General features: G+C 40.8%; 1 protein-coding gene and 3 non-coding genes across 5 annotated transcripts in view; 3 read left to right on the top strand and 1 right to left on the bottom strand.

The window, feature by feature from the left end:
- The first annotated feature begins 434 nt into the window (after positions 1 to 434).
- Positions 435 to 545, top strand: trnal-caa. Its single transcript has 2 exons — positions 435 to 472; positions 500 to 545. It is a non-coding gene; the product is annotated as a tRNA-Leu (tRNA).
- A 341-nt stretch (positions 546 to 886) lies between these two features.
- wnt5b (wingless-type MMTV integration site family, member 5b) overlaps positions 887 to 20,023 on the top strand; it is an 88,307-nt gene continuing 69,170 nt past the window's right edge. The window contains exon 1 of one of the 2 annotated variants that reach the window (XM_038738964.1): positions 887 to 1,863. In XM_038738964.1, coding sequence (XP_038594892.1) covers positions 1,804 to 1,863 — 60 coding nt within the window. In that variant the 5' untranslated portion in view covers positions 887 to 1,803. The remainder of the gene's footprint in view (positions 1,864 to 20,023) is intronic. The other variant, XM_038738965.1, reaches the window with a different exon arrangement.
- trnal-caa lies at positions 932 to 1,042 on the top strand. The gene is made up of 2 exons: positions 932 to 969; positions 997 to 1,042. It is a non-coding gene; the product is annotated as a tRNA-Leu (tRNA).
- Positions 9,448 to 9,558, bottom strand: trnal-caa. Its single transcript has 2 exons — positions 9,521 to 9,558; positions 9,448 to 9,493 (listed from the first exon to the last, which is right to left on the bottom strand). It is a non-coding gene; the product is annotated as a tRNA-Leu (tRNA).

The raw sequence follows: 20,023 nt of genomic DNA, 5'->3' as shown, positions 1-20,023 counted from the left end.
CTGCTGCAAAAGCATTTCATGTGGTGAGGGATGTTGAGTATACATTAAACAAACCATTTGCTCTGAGAGCCAAATTCACAAAAGTGCCTTGACATGTCTGGAGATATTCTAAATTTCTCGAATCTGATTTTGCGTTCAGACAAAATTTCTCCCAATCTGCTATGTCCTGACAAACAAAATGGACAAAGAGATAGTTTAGCAACAATGCTAATATTAGATGCAACAAAGTTTAATGGATTCATCTAGAGAAATACCCACTTCACTTTATGAGTTACTATGAGTTGTTGTTGTTGTTTTTAAGAGTGTAGAGAAAAAAGGAGGGGGGTGTCAGCTAAACAAAGAATGAAAAATGCTCAAATAAATAAATCATCACTTTGCTGCAATAACCAGATTAATTACAATAAAGTCCAGCCTGACTTAAGCATGAAGAGCATGTCAGGATGGCCGAGCGGTCTAAGGCGCCAGACTCAAGGGTGTTCTCCTTCCTGAATAAAGGGAATTCTGGTCTCCAAGTGGAGGCGTGGGTTCAAATCCCACTCCTGACAAAATTTTTACATGCAGGTTTGATTAAAATAAATTTACACCAGAGTACACCTCCCTCTGTTTGTGAGTAAAACACTATGAAGATGTACCTACTGACTGAAAAAAAGAAAATGGCTTAATTAACTAAACAATTTAGTCCAACAGTGCAACACTGAGTCTTATTTCTTTACCCATAACTCAAAATACACCAAGCCTTGGCAACAGTGTTAAGATTGGAGACCTATAGGTAACTAAGTAGATTCAAATACAGAAATAATTGTTTGACTCTGACTTCACAGAATTATGAAAAGACTGAATTCATTTTACAACTAAATTAAATAACTGTAGGGCAACAGTTATTTGTTCTTAACTTTGCAAAATTTCAGAATGAGTGGAAGCTTCCCCAGTTGTCAGGATGGCCGAGCGGTCTAAGGCGCCAGACTCAAGGATCAGCTCCTTCCTGAGGACAGGGACTTCTGGTCTCCAAATGGAGGCGTGGGTTCAAATCCCACTCCTGACACAGTTTTTAACCTCCCTTCGATTCTTCCCTGTTGTCTGGAAAATTGCCGATAGACACACTTTCTGTTTCTGTGTGAAACAACCCTCCTTCTCTCCGCCGGTGGGCAGGCGAGCCGTTTCCACATCAGAGCAGAGAAGAGTCGTCACACGGATGAAAAACAGTTCAACTTCTCTTTTGTTTCACTCCGCTCTCCCCTCGCTGCGTCTCGGCGGCTCAAACTTCTCTCACTCGTGTTTCTCAACGCGTAAAAACTTCGGAGAGCAGCCTGCCCTCCCCTCCTCCCTCTCCCTGCGCGCGTAATTAGTTGGAGAGCGTTTGGAAACTTGTGATGGCCGTGAAGAAATCTCACTTTATTTCTGACACCTGTTGCTGAGGACACCGCGCACACAGGCGTACACAACGAGGAGCGCTTGCCACTGCTTTCTGACTTTATTTTAACACTTCTACGTGACATGTTGGGTCTTTTGGGGCACTGACAGCCGGAGACTGTACTTCTGTACGGTCTCATAAATCGACTTTTTGTGACTCGTACAAGAACTTTCGTGTGGTGCTCTGTGAAGGTGATCGAGCAGTGACATGAAGGACGTCTAATGTGTCCACAAAGTGACACTTGGGAAGAATTTGTATCTGTATCACACAGCGATCGCTCTGCAGCCAGCTGCTGCGGGATCTGAAGGGTTTTCCTTTCAATAAAAACACCGATCTGTGTGTAGTTTCCCAGCCGGGCAGACAGTCACACTTTCCTGACTTGAGAGTTTCGCATGGTCGGAGGAGAAACTTCTCCTGGAGAGCTGGGCAACAACTGGATTCGAACAGACCAGGTAAGAATTACATTCATTTTAAATACATTTTTATGAAATACAAGTTCTAACGGATACCACAAAGAAAAAGATGGTTATTACATCTTAAATACACACTGAATTTAACAAGTTTATAGACGGGGATTTGGGATGTGTGATTTACCACCTATCAGTGATTTGACTATATTTAATATCTGTCATTTTATGAGGCTATCATCTTTGACCTGACAGTTGTAATAAGTTGAAAGGAGTTGGATTCAGATAGATCTGAGCTTTAATACTCGCTGCTGTGAGTTGTTTTGCACGCTCTGAACAGGATACACACATCTGAAGTCAATGAGGAAAAAGTTGGTTTAAACTTGGTCCACTGGGTTTTGGACTTTGCTCCATTTGAACTTGTTCACGTTTCGTCCCCACAATGTTTCCGTTGTCACAGTCTACTTACAGAATGGGCATATTTCATGACGTTGGCTCCCATATGACAGTGGTGAAATGCAGTCTGTGTGTGTGTGTGTGTGTGTGTGTGTGTGTGTGTGTGTGTGTGTGATCTGCCTACCCAATCGGCCTAAATGAAGGCAGCCCTCTCGCTTTGCGGTGGAGACCAGGACTATTTTGGTCGAAATGGTGCACAAATGTTTCTCTCAGTCTAGTGAAGTTGCTCTGCCTTCATGTGAGGCTGTATGGCATCTGACACACAAGTCTGACTGTGACTCTGGGAGGACCCAGGACACAAGTTGACTATAATAATGACAAGAATTATAAACACAGAATGGTGTTGGTGACTGGAGGAGGAGGATAAGAGATTGAAGATGTTTATTATTCTGATATATGTGATTGGTGAGTGTACTGTGTTCAGAATAGGCTTAGTTGCTGCTGGTCGGAGGTCAGCTGTGCGTGGTCTGAGATACATGGAAGAACTAAACTATAGAGGACATTTTGTAGTTTGAGGCTAACGTGGTGTATTGTAAAGACATCTGTACAGACATGACAAGAAATGCAAGATGCAATAACTTTGTATTATAATAATGATAATAATAATAATTGCTTTTTGGGAAACTCAAAGTTAGTGTTGTGTGTTTAAATATCTGACTTTTGTTTGATCTACGACTACAAACATTGTTTTTTTATTGACAGGAGGTATTACCAAAAATGAAAATTTATTCAAATATATACAAAGTAGCTGTTAACAAGAGAAACAAAGCTGTGACTTTATGTATGCATTCTCATGTAGGAGTTTGCTTGTGTGTGTGAGTGTGTGTATTTTATCCTGTTTAGCAGTGAGACAGCCACAGATCAGTAGACTTAAAGAGGCATCATGGTGACTGTGGTGCCCCATCCACACTTCTCTGTTTTGTTTTTGTTTTAAAATGAATACGCTCTCCGTCCACACCAGCGTTTTAGCTGCGTATCAGAGTTGATCTCCGTCTACATTAAAACTACTGAAAACGCACTCGTAGTGGCCGTTCACGTACACTGGGCATTCATCTCATGTCTTTCTCAGTAGAGCCAAAAACATTCGTAAAAAGGAAATTCAAAATTCAGTTCAATTTCAGCAGGAAAAGATAGTAAAATGGTTTTGATTCATCACTATACATTACTAACCAAACATGAAGACAACTCGAGACAAACACTGCTTTGAAATCTTTCCCACGTTTTCTTGTTTGGGCAGACATAGCAAAGAGAAGTGAGTTTCTCCGTTTGGCAGCGCATGTGAAAGCAGACTATCAGATTCAACATGTGATGTGATGGCTGCAAAGGAGCTGACAGAAAGCTGAGGTCGTCTGAGGCGGTGACGTCTCCGGTTCGCTTTTCCACTTTTCATGGTTTTAGAGTCTGAAACCCACCTGAGCTGTGGAGCAGACTGACAGCCGGGCTGATAAGCCCTGCAACAGGAGAGAAAGTGTGTGTGTGTGTGTGTGTGCGCATGTGTGCATGCATGGAGGGTAGATAGTAATGTTAGATGTGTAGATAGAGGTGGTGAAAAGTGTTGCTGTCAACAAGTTAGCCATTAGAGAGAGATAATCTCTCTTCCTCCTCCCTCCCTGTCCACCAAGTCAGCTTCTGTTCTTTCTCTTCCCTCCCTCTCGTCAGTCATGACATTATTTTTCTCTCTGTGCCACTGAGCTTTTCTCTTTCTTTTCTGCCTTTTGTTCCCTCCAACCCCACCACCCCATGTCCTGTTGCATTTGATGTTTGGGGTCAGAATTTCAGTGTTGCATGAAAACTTTGCGACTCAAACCATTTTCACATTTTCACTTTAGCTGAATCATTAATTGGTTTTGATACTGATCTTTGATATTGCTCTTTCAGAACCCTTTAGAATAACTCAAAAATACATTTGCCTCTTGCCTTGCCTAAGTTGGTGTTTGAAAAGTTGTTCTTCTTGGAGAGATAGATGGTTTTACCCAAAATAACTATTCTTTTTTTAACAAAGAAGTAGCTTTATTAGCAAGTAAACCAAATGTCAAACTAAAACAAGATCAAGCTATTAATAAATGTGTCTAGGTCCATTAAATCTGTATTTTGAACATTGTCTTATTGTTTTTTTTTTCCCTTTGCCTCAGTCTGTCTGTCTGTCTGTCTCTCTGTCCTCTAACTGGTGAGAAAGACCTTTTCTCTAACCAAACACTGTAGTGCTGCTTGAGTGTCTCGTCCCTTGAGACTCGGTAATTAGGGAAGGGGAGTAAGTGTCTGTGTGTCTCCTCGCTAGATATTTGAGAAGATGGGATGTCTGCAAGCATCAATGGATCCTCAAGGTCGTTCAAGAGTGTATTGCAAAGTCTTTGTGTGTCCCATATGTTCAGACACAATGGGTTTAGAAATAAGGGATTATATAACAACACTCTGAAAGTGACCATTAAGTACACATTTAAGGATTTTCACAAATTCTTAAGTGAAAAATCTGCATGAAAACTGAGACATCCCTCTGAATGTGTGTCCCTGTTTGTAAATGTATATTTGTGCTTTTCAAGTGTCCGAGCAAGGGGGGTGTGGGGGGTGTCTTAACGCCGCATGTGTTACACACATACACACACACACACACACACACACACACACACACACACACACACACACACACACACACACACACACACACACACACACACACTCCATGTGAATAGGATGGCCTCTCCAGTTTTCCAGTTGAAGATTATTTTAAATGCTGGTGTGTGATTGGTTAACTTGTGTCCTGGGAATTCCTCCCAGGACAGCGTCTGACAGTGGTCGACTTAACCTCTCCAATCCTGGTATTTTTGTGTGTGTGTGTGTGTGCGCGCGCGCCTTTGTTTGCATCTGTTTTGTCTGCAGGATGGCGCTGACTTGGTGGAGAAAGAACCGCGGATATTTTTTAATTTAAGGTGTAGCTGCAGGTTTGATTGAACAGCTCCGGTATTTTTCTGATGATCTGATTTTACTTTTTAGATTTAACAAAGGTTTATGTTGTACATGGAGCTGAAACAATTAATCTATGGGCAGAACATTAATCTGCAACTATTTTGATCATAAATTTATAGTAAATTTTTAAGCAGTGACTCCAGACATTCACTGTTTCCATTCTGTCCAATGTGAAGATTTGCTGCTTTTCTCTTCATATCATCTTTATTTAAATCTCTTTGGGTTTTGGACCATGTGAAAACACCATCCTCAGCTTTGGGAACTTTTTGATCGGTATTTGTATTATTTATCGACATTTTATGGACAATTAATCAATGAAAAAAGAATATAGTTTATTAAATAATGACAATTTCCTTCATTTGCAGCCTTACACATTACACTGGGACTGTACATGATGTTGTCCATGAAGTGCTAGTTCTGTGCAGACCAGCGTGGGTACCAATATAATAAAAGTCCATCAACATTAAAACATAGCCCAAAATGTTAAAGTGTTGTTATTATTATAATAGTATAGTGGAGACAACTTGCTGATGCTAAAGATATTTTTAACAAAAATAGATGGATAAACACTTTCTTGATAGTCCTTCTTCATATTCAAAATAATTTCAGCCACTTGAAAATATACAAGTTTACCACTTCACTCAGAGGCAGCAGCCTGCACTTAAGCTGCTCCATTTGTGCGTGTGTGTGTGTTGACAATGCAGTGCGGCCATGCAGTAGTCATTATGGTCAAGTGCTGTTGGTGCACACATTTCTGCGTGTATGTGTGTGCTAAAAATGTGACCCTGTGGTGATCGTTACAGTGTCTGTGCATTCTGCATTCTCAACGCCTGTGTGTGTGTGTGTGCGTGCATGTTTAAGGCCTCTCTGGGCCGGTGGTTCAAGGCTATGCAGTGATGTCATCAGGGCGGTAGGGTGGGGTGACATGGGGTTAGAGTTTGGCAGAGGTCCTGACTCCAGCAACCCTCAAAATGTGTCTGACCAGGAAGTATGTGACTGTCCCCGCTTGTCTGTGTGTTTGTGCATTTGTGTCAGCCTGTGTGTCTGTGTGTATTGTGAGTGTGTTTATGGTGGTAGCAGTCACCAGCTGTATGCTAGCAGGGTCCTACATGAATAGTAAAAGTGATTTATTGGACACTTTTAGAGCCTGAAACCATTTTATAAATCCGGCAGGCTGGTCAAGGGGACAGTCACAGACCAAATGCCCACAAGACAAGCCGCATCAGACCAGAGGAGCCTGAATTACTGAACACTGGTGTGTCAAAGGCTAAAAAATAAAGCCTCCTCTGACCACTGACTTCATTTACAAAAAGATGTATTTATTTTATTTATGGTGTATTTGATAGGGACAGATACAATGTACATAGGCAAACTGAGAACAGCTATTCGATGCAATTATCACAGTGTTTATAGCAGATGCTCATTTGCAACACCCGTCCCTAGAAGGGCTTTCGTGGAAATAAGTCTTTAAAACAGTGAGGTAAAAGAAGGGAAACTAAATACAGCAAGTTACAAACCTGATAGTGGCAATAAGAAATTTGCTTCATCAAGCCGAATGATATTACATGTAACAATTTAGTTATTCACATTTTATTGTCAAGAGCACAGAAAGAGCTCCAAATGGACTAGAAAGAGTTGAATTTCAAACGTATACATTTTCAATTTTATTACTATTTATTATTATCTGGCTTTCTTGTGGCAGAAGTTGTGTCAAAGGAAGTGCAGAGAGGCCCGGTTGTCTGAATACATTGTATTCTCTATCAACACTCTTATACCACTTTAATGGGTCAATTTAACTAACCCAGTTTAATAACAACACTGCAGTACATTGTACCATTGCAAAGGTTGTACTGTTAAGCGTTTGCTGAATCTGTTATTGAGGTTGATTGTTTACATGTGATGGCCAATTTAACCTTGTGGTCATATTGGAGGCTTTACTTTACAGTGTTGTTGAATTGCATAATGTTATGTGAAAGGTTGTTAAATATGTTGTCCATCTCATTTATATCAGAAAGTAGTTTTAGCTAAGTGTGTTTATAAATATGGTAAATATTCTGCACACTCTTTGTGTGTGCGTGGAAGTACTACAATTGTATCCACAGACACTGGTGAGTGAGAGCCCTTTTGAATTACTGTTTGTTCCACTTTGTTCATAAGTTAAGATGAATCTTTTTTATCAAGTTAAGCTGCACACACTTTTGTACTGTAGCTCAAGGACTTTGATTTTCATCCTAGTGCGTGAATCCCCCTCTCAAAGACACAAGCATCCTCATGCTCTCACAACTGAGCTCCTTTTTTTTCTCTCTCTTGCATCCTTACTCCACCCTTTCCACTCCTCCCTACTCTCTTCTCAGTAGCTCCATCCAGTGCTGATAAAACTTTCAACAGCACACCTGCACCAAGTTGGAAAGCTGTCTAACTCACTCAACACACACAGAGACACACGCACAAACACACTATAGGGCACAAGGGCACAAATATCCAAACATATGAGGACAAGAATCTTATTTAGCGTTGCTCACAACAATAAGCCTATTCTCTTGCACTTCTGTCTCTCTTTCTGACTTTCTCCGTTCCTATCTCTCTTTTACTTTACTCTACCCATCTATTTCTATATTTTGCCTTCACATCTAATGTTTACTCTCTGTTGGTCTCTTTCAGTTCAATAAATCTTACTTTACATTTATACCAGAAATGTAATATGAAAATCTTAATCAAATCTGACTGATATTGATATATCACTACATAGTAGGGATAGTCTTTTTTGTTTCTCTCCAATGTTCATTTTCTGACTAATGATTGCTCAAAGTGGGCATGGCTTAGTACAACAAATGTAAAACACCAACGCCTGACATGGGACTTGATCCTACAACCCTGAGATTAAGCATCTTATGCTCTACCGACTGAGCTGGCCAGGCTTTGTCACAAATAAAATGGGTCACGCTTTATGGCTGCATCATGGACTAAGAACCCTCAGAAAGGCCACAGAGACTCAGTGATGACTGTTTGGTGGGTGCCAGGGCCCTTAGAATTAATTTTTATCAGTGGTATCCGCTTACCAGAAGTCAAAATCAGCTGCAGACACTTTTGTAAAGTATTGCATGAACTAAAGCAAATTATATTAGGGTTTATATTTGTCGGTCAATCACAGGTGGACAAAAAAAAAAAAAATGGGAAGGAAAGTCGGGAGTCTGGAGTTGCTCAATGTCGACGGAGTCAAACTTTCTATGGCAGTAAGCGACAGTTGGTTGGTGTGAGGGCCTTTAGATGTGTGTGAATTAATGTAATACCTTGTTTATTTGTGAAGAGAAACTGTATTAGTAGTCTAATAGGGCTGTAGTTGCATAGTTGCTTGTATCCATTGAGGTCCCTGGCATTTTCCCACTTTTGTTATCTGCTCGACTCTAAAATACCAACAGACAACATGGGGCTTGAGATTAAGACTATCATGATCTACTGACTGAGCTAGCAAGGTTACTCTTGAGTATCATATGGGTCATGTTTCCACTCTGCACCATGGACTGAGAACACAGAAGAGTCGAGGCTTTCCACTAAATCTACAATATCTGTACAATGATGTCTATGATTGATTGGCTCTCTAAAACACCAGTGCCTGTCATGGGGCTCAAAATCTGCCACTAGCATGTTAATCGCATGCTTTGGAAGTGACCCAATCTGTGGCAGTCTTCACTCTTTGCTTTAGACTTAGGTTAAACTAAACAAAAAGCAATCAGGTCAACACCGTAGCAACGGGGAGGCTCACAGGTGAACAGATTACATAGCTCACAAGATCAACCCTGGAATACCCACGCCTCCATCTGGTGACCAGAAGTTCCATAACCCAGGTAGGAGTAAATCCTTGAGTCTGGCACCAACTGATACTTAGTTTTTAGTGTGAATGTCATAACCTACATGTAAACACAAATGAAAGGTTTTCAGTTTTATAGGAAACTTGAACAACACATAACAGTTGATGCAATTATAAAAGATGACACCGTGAAGCTTAGATATTTTTGCTGCATAGTATTTCTTCTCTTTGAAAGAAATGCATGATGGCATTGTTTTTTGACTGACTCTGAAACACAAGATACAGTTGTAACTGAGGGGCACTGGAAGCTGAGTGACTGCTAACTAACCATGTTAACTAAAAGCTGTTTCACCCAACCACCCTGAGATTAGGAGTCACGCACTCTTCTTACTGAAAAAGAGTGTCAGGAGTGGGATTTGAACCCACGCCTCCATTTGGAGACCAGAAGTCCCTTTGCTCAGGAAGGAGTCATTCCTTGAGTCTGGCGCCTTAGACCGCTCGGCCATCCTGACAACTGAACCAGACGGTGAGTTTGGAAATTATAGGTTTTCAGATTTGTAGGAGCATTTATTAATACATGACAACAGCCATTAAGCTATTTATCATTACCTGCTTTCTAAAGCAGCATCACGTTTCCGTTATTTCACTATCACCGCTGCTGACGTTGTTTTTTGGAGGGGCACAGTGGTAATTCAGAAACACCTGAAGCTGCTTAACTGTAGGACTTTTCTAACCTTGTTATCTAAAAGCACCAGCAGAGGCAAATGTTTGACTGTACTCAGCAACAGCTGATTGGTGTGAGGGACTTAGAAATGTGTGTGAACTGAATGTGTGTTTATCTGCCAAAAGGGAATGTATTAGTAGTCCAGTTGGACTGTAGTGGTATGGTTGCATGTAGAACCCTTCAGGTGTTTGACTTTTCCCCTCCTTTCTGATCAACCCTAAAATACCTTCTGCCCAACATGGCGCTCAAATCCACAGCCTTGAGATAGAGCTACAGCTAACTAAGCCTTTCATGAAAATAAAATGGCTCCCATTTCTTGGCTGCATCATGGACTATGAACACTCAGAAGAGTGGAGTCTGCCTTCTTTCCACTACAGCTACAATATCTGTACAATGATGTCTCCGATTGATTGGCTCTCCTAAAAACACCAGTGCGTATCATGGGACTCAAAATCTGCCACTAGCATCATGTGACCAACGTGTACATGGCATGCCTGTGAAGAGACTCAAATCTGTGGCAGTCTACAACCTCTGCTCTGCTCTGTCATCAGGGAAAAATGCTGGACTTGTTTCAAAAACAGCATGCAGTGGTTAGTTATTGATCACAGTGAGAGCTGATTTGGTACATGAGGGTCCTTAGATTTTCTATGAACTAATGTAACACTTTGTTTGCGACTGTCTTCTGCCAAGAGATCTTGTATTAGTGGTCTAGTTTTGCTCTAGTTGTGTGCCACTAACTGTATCCAAGGCAGACCTGGCACTAGAGGTCATTTATCTTCAACTGAGCTGTGTCTACACAGAAAACTGACTTCTCATCATTAACAGTGGTTTGGGTGGAGCTTCAGACTTCTGATACCAAAAGTGATAGTATAATATGTTTTCACAGTTAACTAATTCCTGCCACATGACCTTAGATGGCCTGACAGGATTTTGGAGTTGAATGTGTGTCCTGGGCCCTCCCGCTGTGTTGGGCCATAATAAATAATTTTACCATGTCACTGTGAGCCAGTCAAAACACAGCAATGAATGAAGCTGTTCAAATCAGCAGGGTGGTCCTCACACACACACACACACACACACCATACACACACACTGAAATCTTTATGCCTGCTGCGCACGTTCATTGCAGATACAATACAGTTTGGCAAAAACAGGTGACAGTAAGCAGTGTGAATGTGTGTGTGTGTGTGTGTGTGTGTGTGTGTGTGTGTGTGTGTGTGTGTGTGTGTGTGTGTGTGTGTGTTTAGAGAATTGAGAGGGACAAGGATGGAAAAAGGGGGAGAAAAAAGTAGAACTCTGGGCACAAAGAAAAAAGGAGTGATGGTAGTAATAAAAGAGCGATGGAGAACATTTTTGGTCAGTCAGATGAGAGGAAACGCTGCCTCTTACTGGTCACTGTCTGCTACTACAACAGATCAACGAAAACAAATGGAGATCGTAGAAACCAAACTAGTAAATTCATTTGAAATAAAGGGTATATCACTTAATATTTGTGTCACTGTCTGTTGCGCCTTATGGTGTTTGATCACTTTGCAGTCACTGCTGCCTTTCCTCTTTGCAACACTGTGTGGAGAATTTTATAAATAAAGACCTTTAAAACAAACTGCATGAAATAAAGAAAGTCAGATAGAGAAACGGCAACAGGGAAATGTACATTATTCTGTCACAATCTAATGTAATGTCTGCCTATGATCCACTGATCCTTACAGTGTGTCCTTAAGCAAACACATAACCAACTAGAAAGGCTTCTCACTCTGTTTCTCTGCAGTTTAACTGTTTTTGGATTCTCGTGATTTTTCTTCTCATCTTTTGTTTCTCTTCTTCCCTCAACCATCTTCCTTTTTTTTGTCTGATTTTTTTTTTCCCTCTTCTGTGTGCGTGTGTTGTAAGGATGGTTAAAATATAATGAGATTCCCAGTGCCCAGGTGCTCTTTCTAGATAATTACTGAGTGTGTTTTTCTGTAGCCAATCTCCAAACTGAAGCAATACCAAATCTGTCAGCACACACGCACACACACACACACACACACACACACACACACACACACAAACGGGGTAGAGGGAGAGAGCATCAAATTAAATCTATTCCCACTATCTTGTTTCTGATTGCAAGCTAGCCACCCTCCTATCCTCCCTAGCTCTCCTTCTTTTTTTTTTCAATCATTCTGTTGTCAGACCTCTATTTGTCTCTTTTCTCTCTCGCTTTTCACTCTCTGATTCACCTTGTCTTTCTCTCATCTCTACTTTCTCGCTCTTTTCTTTTTCCAATTTCTCTCCTCTGACCATCCTGTCTACTTTATCTATCCCACATCTTGTGTAGGTGTGTAAGCAGAAGATGAATCGACAAAACATTTGTCAGTTGTCTGGAGAGTTAAAAAAAAAAAGAGGTAGACGCAGACATTGATTCACACACACACATGCATTTTTTTGTACTTCAAAACACATCCATCACTGATTGGCTAAAATGATTTATTAATAAGTGTACTGCCTGTAGCTGTGGTTGCCTGTAGACTGACAAGACCAGAGTATTGCGCTAAAACAGACACTGACTCTTTGCCAAACCAGCTCTTTGGATAACGAAGAGAATGTGTTACCTCTGTCTCTCCTGTTTCACTGTGGTTTTATGATGCTCAACTACTTTATGCTGTCCGCTGAACATCCACAGAGCGCATGGACTGCAGTTAATTACATATATTGTGGACTGACACTATTTATATTGCACAATCCAGGACAATAAGTAATTACAAGTACTTGTACTTCTATGACTTTGTTCTAAAATCAGTAATTCTGCTTTAATTGAGAGATTTTTGAGGAAATATTTTGCTCAACTACCTTTGGAAAAAAAAGAAACAGCAGTGTCTTCTCCATTTACACTGTTGTCAACCAAACACCCATCCCAAATGTACATTGGAAATCCTGTATAGTTACAGTCAAGTACCACCAGTCTAAAAAATGCACTGGGGTGAATATTAAATCCAGAATCTGTTTGGAAAAAAACATTTACATTTACTCATTTGGCAGAAGCTTTTATCCAAAGCGACTTACATTTGAGGAGCAACATACAAGCATCAACACAACATACAAGCATCAAAAAACATTGGCGTTTCATTGTCAGTTTGCATTCTTCGCTCGTTTTCGATTTTTTTGATGCAAGATGAAACACTGGTGTAGAGTTTGGTGTTATAAACAATATTTAGTCCATATTTCAGGCTATACAATGTCAGTAAGACATATACTAAGTAATTGACTTTATTGCAAGCAGAGAATATAACATCTCTGGATGGTTGGCTAGTCCTGGAATAACACATTTTAAAAATATTGGCCTGATGTGAAATATTTTCCTGGAGAGTAGGTTTATGTGGACAGATGTGAGTTTGTATTAACATCCCTTTTATCATATTAGAGTGAAAACATGGTCACTGATTTTGAGAGCATCACTAAATTGATGAGGAAAGTCAAATAACTGCACTTCTACCTGTGGAGGATATTCTAGCACTCTTTCCACCCCTGTCTTTAATATATCTTTTTTTTTGTCTCAGCAAAACAGAGCACTTGGCATCTCTCCGAGCCTCACACAAGTATCCTTTTCATAAAGCTGCTGAATCTCTCTGTCGGGTTATGTTTGCATCAATGCAGGGTAGTGGTAAAGAAACTAAATCTGTTTGAGTCTGTTTGGGTCTGGGATTCAAAATCGGAACACTGAATCAACAGTGCTCTCCAATCCATCAGCAGCCACTGTCAGACTGTGGCTAAAAGCTTTCACACTCTGCTAATCAGTGATATAATAGGGTTAAAAACACTTCTGTATCTCCTGACTTTCATCCTGCATATTTTAACACATGCAGCAGCATATATTTCACATCAGCGTCTGCCGTGCTGCTGCGTCGTCTGTCAAATGCACACGCCGCTTGAATAGAGATCAAAATTGTGTTATTCATTACATTCAATAAATGTACGGGGATATGTCTTGTTGTCATTGGTGCAAGGACGTACTGTATACAGGCAGCCCTGGCACACATGTGACAGCAACAGCAGGACCTCGTCAGACTGTCACTGTAAACATGTGCATTTAAATGAAGCAGTTTTTCCTGTAAATCACTCTATCCACTAGAGATAAGTGTATGTTTGATTGTATGTGTTTGTTTCATTCAAAGACATGATGTGCTTTTGGTGTTATATAGATAAAAATGTACCTTTTCACCTTAGGTTTCAGTTTTATGAAACGCAGTGGCATACAATGGCTCACAAGTTAAGAAGTTATTTTGTCACTACTTTTTCCGAGGTCAGAACTCTCAAGGGAATGTAGCATTGTCAAGTTGTGTCTTTTCTGAATCACAATGTCATGCAATTTAATTTTCTCTCTATTTTACAATTATCTTTTTAAAGGTAATTATTATCTTAGTAAATGCTTATTTCCATGCCATTCCAATCCTTTATTTATACATCTACATTACTTCAGATGAATTTCAGACAAATTGTTCATAACGTTGAACAATAGTTATCTTGAGATATGGCTTTTTACCCTAGATTTTCTCCAAGTGAATGGCTAACTTAAATGTTATATGTAATATGGCCAGGACGGTTGAAGTTTTAAAATGTGCTGCTGCAGTAACAGTGGATACAGACAGAGGGCGCTACATCACTGAAACTCATCGCTGACAAACTGGACACTTGTGAGAGAGAGAAGGAGGGAGAGAAGAGGAAAGAAGAATGACAGGGTGAGAGAGGTATAGAGGGGGAGATGGAGGAGTAAAAATTGAGAGGCGTAAGTAGGAGAACAGAAGGCGAGAGGAAAGCTGAAGGAGAGAGAGAGAGAGAGAGTTTGGAAGGGAGCGTGAGGAGATAAATGAAGAGATAGCAGTCCAAGGCGACATTTTAAACACTGGTGTGAGTTCTCCTCCCACACCTCTCTTCCTTTCTCCTCGTTTCTCTTGTGAAGTCTCTCTTTCATTGTGGCTGCTTTCATCAAATTCATTTCACATTAATTCCTCCCTTCCTTTATCTCACTTTCTTTCTCCCTCGGTCTGACTACTAACCCCCTCCTCCCTCCCATCATGCTTGGTTGGGTCCAGGCCATTTGCTTCCACCCCAGCAGGGCTGCACCATTAGTGACCAGCAGGGGAATTGTTGTTCTCTGCATGCAGCTGGGTACAGGTGTCTGTCAGTGTGTGTGTGTGTGTGTGTGTGTGTGTGTGTGTCTGCCTGCTTCTAGCATCAGTTTCAGTATGGTTCAAGTTGTACTAGTTTAGTAGTCTAGTAGTCTAGTTTTGTATAGTTTTCCTGTGCAATGAGAGATTATGACTTTGAATTTTGGTTTTACCTTCTGATAAAGTGGTTTAATAATGTGGTTAAACTTGTTTGACCGCTTGTGTTGCCAGTTACTTCAGTAAATACAGTGCGATCATAACTAAAGCCGAAAGATAAGTTGATTGTTCAATGTTGTTCAACAGAAAATTTATCAGCAACTACTTTGATCATCAATTTACCATAATTTTAAAAGCAAAATGACAAAAATCAATTGATTCTTAAATGTGAATATGTGAATCTGTTTTTCATACTCTTCTATGATATTTAGCTGAAGATCATCTGATTTTGAACTGTTGGTCGGACAAAACAGCCACTTTAAGATGTCACCTTGACAGCAGCTTCATTCGTAATCTTTAGTTTTAGCCCGTTTTGTAACCAGTAGGAACGATGTTGCTGCCGTAGCCACACACATTCTAGCCAGCAAAGCGTGACTCAACAGAAATTTGTTCCTCTCTATTGTTTCTTCTTTCTATATCAGTGTCTCTCTGTTTCTCCATCTCTGTCAACAACCCCCTCCTCATTTTCTTTAAATCTCTCCCCTTCCTTCGCTCTTCACTTTCTTACTCCCCTTCCCCCATCACTAGATGCAGACAAACACACACACACACAGACCCCTCCAGCTCTCCCTTCAGCCTTGCCCACCCTCTGCGGGCGCCGTGCCCAGAGAGAGGCAGCATGAGCTGGGCGAGGAGCCCCAGGCAGAACCCCGCAGCTGAGCCAACTCCCCGGAAGCCTAGAAAGAAATGATTAAGGAGGGGCAGGAGGGAAAGAGGGGGAAGGAGAATGGGGTAAAGAGAGGGAAGATGGGGAGAAGTAACAAATTGAGTGGAGAGAGGATTAAGAGATAAGAGGATGCAAAAGAAGGGGAGACATGCAACAGAGGAGAGGATAAGAGGGGGGGGGGACAAAAGGGGATTAGAAAAATAGATAGATCGATAGATAGAGAGATACAGAAGAAGAAGAAAGATGCAGAGCAAAAGGAGAAAGTGTGAGGCAGTGAGAGAAAAAGACAGAGCTGGGCAGACAGCCAGCTCTCCCAGGAGAGAGAGAGAGGTCAGAGCAATGGACTCATCTCTGGAGAGACTGTGTGTGTGTGTGTGTGTGTGTGTGTGTGTGTGTGTGTGTGTGGGTGGGTGGGTGGGTGTGTGTGTGTGAAAGACAGCTTCGAGAGATAAAGGGAGGAGGGGAGAAGAATACAGAGGGGGAGGAGAGCAGTGGAGCGCAGAGACAGAGAGGAGGACTTAGTATAAGAAACATACAGAATGCCTGAAATGCGACCTTGGAAATCTATATCAGTGTATTTGTGCTGCGTGTTATACATTTAGAGGATCAGGCTGGCATTTCCTTCTAGTTAACAAATCCCATGAAAAGCCCAAACCAACAGTGTCATAGTACGTCTCTCCATACTGTCTGACCTTCCAAACCCGTCTGTGGCCCTCATCCTCAAGCCCCCATTGGTTCTTACTGAAGAAATAAACCTTTTAACAATGTGTCACAATATAAGGTTTCAGTAAAAGTTTGTAGTTTTTAGCAAAGGTTACTCAAACAGGAGTAAATTGTGCATGTTGTACTATTTTCTGACACATGATGGCCTGGTGAGTGTTTACGGTGGCATGGAGGAAAGTGTATGTTAGCCTGATAACGAGACTGAGTTGACATGTTTGACTTCGTTCACATTTTGTTGTTGTTAGCTAATTACTTGTTCGGGGAGGAGCGGTCTTTTTGTCAGTGGCCATGGAAGCTGTGGTAGCGTTTGTTGGTGGGGGTTAACTTGCAATTTTTCACATTGATCTCAGAAATATGTTGATTTAACAGATGCTATTTCTGTAAGTTGACATACAACAACCTGTACAGCTTGTCACCATTTTCCATAGTTCGTTTTGTGTGTAGCTAGCAGTGTTGGGACTAAAGTAAGGCTATTACAGTAATATAACACATTACTAAATAAAATCTGTAATATTATACCCATTACAATCTCAGTAACGCGCATTACAACGCATTTTAACCCAAAATTAAGTGGTGTTTTGTTTTTTTAATAATTCACCAACACTGAGGAACATTTTGGCACCAGAAAAACAAATCCCTGAGTAAAAAAGTAACGTTATTTCCTGTTGTGGGAATCCGACTGTAGGCAAGGTGCAAAATACTGTGGAGCTCGGCTCCTCTTAACAAGACGGTAGTTCCCTGATGGATCATGCAGCACATCTTATTATCCGAATAATCTGCCCATTAAATCGCAGTGAAAGTAACTCAAAAGTTACTCTCAAATTACTAATAACTAGTAATCTATAATGTATTGCATTTTGGAAGTAACTTGCCCAACACTGATAGCCAGGTATGTAGGAAGATGACGACTTAGCTCTGATTGGTAATTTACTGACGGAAACAAGTGTCTAATCGCTGAACAAATCTGAGATAAGGTCAACGAATCAGAGGTCTGGAACCACACTACAGTGCTCGTGTTTATTGTAATGAAGAAATATGTCACCCAGTGCAGTTTTTGGCTCACTGATGATTTTTTAATAGTTTTTGGACAACAATAGGGCTCTATGGCATAGAGGAATAATATATCAGGCTTTGGCTGCACAGGGAAAACCTGTTACTAGAATCAATGTTGTCTTGGTTTTAGTTATGATTGTTTTTTATATGATTTGTTGATAATAATAAATAAGAAAAATATAGAATACCACCTGCCCAATCCTTTAAAAAGGACAAAGAATTTTAGCATTCAAGTTATGTTCAAACAAGAAAGTATCTGTTTTACTGTTTGTGTTCTTGATAACACTGAGGGCATTGTGGGTTGTATGAGGACATCTGTGTGTGTGAGTGTGTGTGTGTGTGTGTGTGTGTGTGTGTATGCAAGGGCAGTGCAGGTCATAGAGTGCTGTGTGTGAGTGTGTGTCAATAACAGTATCTGGAGGCCACAGGATTACGTGACCTTGCATGCCACATGTGCTGTCTTCCACTAACTCTCTCTCTCACACACACACACACACACACTCGCTCAAACACAAAGCCCCATGAAATCCTCTGACTCCTAAGGATCTTTATGAGGTTCCTGCATTCGTCACAGAGCGCTAGGAGACGAGGAGAGGGAAGAAGGAAGGATGGACACACATCATCACACACCAGTGACAGACAGAAATATATGAAGTACAACACAACAGCGCATAGTAACAACAGGCAAAACAACATGAAAACAAGACTCATAGTTCACTCAGAGAGTAACCCTGCTATGGCTGCAGGTTCCATGCTGTAGCCCAATCGAGCCATTCTGCATCTCAGGGACCTGTACCTGCACCCAGATGAGGTGGAACGAAAGTCAGAGAAAAGATGATGTGAATAGCCAAAAGAGGCAGATGTGGAGGTGGCAAAAAATACATTTTTTATGCTGTTAATGTTAATTGCCAAATATGACGTGGAGTAATTGGAATTGGTGGAATTGGATCAAATTGCTGCTTGAATCCAATTTTCCGATCCTGGAAATGTGACATAATTATTGTGGAAGTCAGAGTGGAGAATTTGGTCACATTGCTGCGACCCACATATTGTTGGGTTTAAGCTATTGAAAGAGCTGGTTAAGGTTAGGAAAATACTGTAGCTTTGGTTAAATATTGAAAAAGTCAAAATATTACATTTAGTTCCAGTTTCAAACTTTTTTAGTACTGAATCAAGACCACAGTCTTTCCAAATATTTTCTTTATCTCCTAATTAACGGTGATCATTTTGCAGATAGGTTCAAAATAATAATAATTTCTCTGTTGTTAATAAAATAGTATCTGATTATGCTTCCTATAAAATGTATTGCATATGTAATGTAACTCTTACTGTCTAAAGGCCCTTTGAGACACAATGCGATTTGTGTCAAGCACTTTGCTCGACGCAGTGCAAGCCATTGGAAATAATGGGTTTCAGAGAGCAGTGATGTTGTTGTGTTCTCTGAGAGGGCCATCACTCATTCTCCGGGTATCGTTTCGCCTAAACTAACCCTAAAAATGAATAACACTATAAGTAATGTGCAAACCATTATAATGATCCCCACCTACAGTGATTAAATTATATGAATCATCAAGTAAATGATGTAATCCACAATATTTAATCTCATTTTCGGCTAATGCAAATGAGTATATGTATATGAACAGAGTTTTCAGGACATAGGGTTTAAAGATAGATGAACAGGACAGAGACAAAAATGTAGACATAGCAGGAGGAGGAGGAGGTGAATTTAAGGAGATGGTTGGAAAAGCTGTGGCCCTGAGGGCTGTAGAGATTATTTCAGCTGCTTTGTGTGTGTATATGTGCGTGTGGTACAAGGACAGGTGGGCATCTTCCTGTCATCCTTGTTTACATCTCTGTTTCCCTTAATCATTCACCCTCCCTCTCAATCAATCTTGAGCGTCTTAAGTTTGCACTGAAGAGTTTGTGTGTGACTGTTTGTGCAAGAGAGCTTAAAATAATCTTTGTATTGGTGCGTGTGTGTGTCACGTTTACATATTTAGCAGTATAATCCATATAGTTGTACTGAATGTGTGCTTCTGTGTGTTTCTGAATTTGTTTGTGTGTGTGATTTGTTTGAGTCTTTACATTTGTCAGCGTTTGTGTGTCTGTGCCTGGGTTTTGTGCTTGTGTATGTGTGGCCTCATGTTGCTATCCCTTGCAGTGTGTGTATGCGCGCGCGTGTGTGTGTGTGTTTGCCACGAGCCCCAGTGAGATCCAGCGAGCATGACGGAGAATGACAGGTTGATTTATGGCGAGGCTATAAGTAGAATGACTACTGCTGGAGAGAGAGTGTGTGTGAGGGAGGAAAAAACACGGCAGAGAGGGATGAAAAAGAGGGGAAGGAAAAGAAAGATGGATAGAAGAAGGAGCGATTGAGGATGATAAGAGAAATGGAGATGCAGAGAAAGAGAGGGGAATGACAGAGCTACAGAGGCAATATGGGACAA

The sequence above is a fragment of the Micropterus salmoides genome, unplaced genomic scaffold (assembly GCF_014851395.1).
Source record: "Micropterus salmoides isolate LMB-PRFRI ecotype aquatic unplaced genomic scaffold, ASM1485139v1 Ms_hic_scaffold_23, whole genome shotgun sequence".
In the NCBI taxonomy this organism is placed as follows: Eukaryota; Metazoa; Chordata; class Actinopteri; order Centrarchiformes; family Centrarchidae; genus Micropterus; species Micropterus salmoides.
This window is presented reverse-complemented; position numbering and strand designations above follow the sequence as displayed.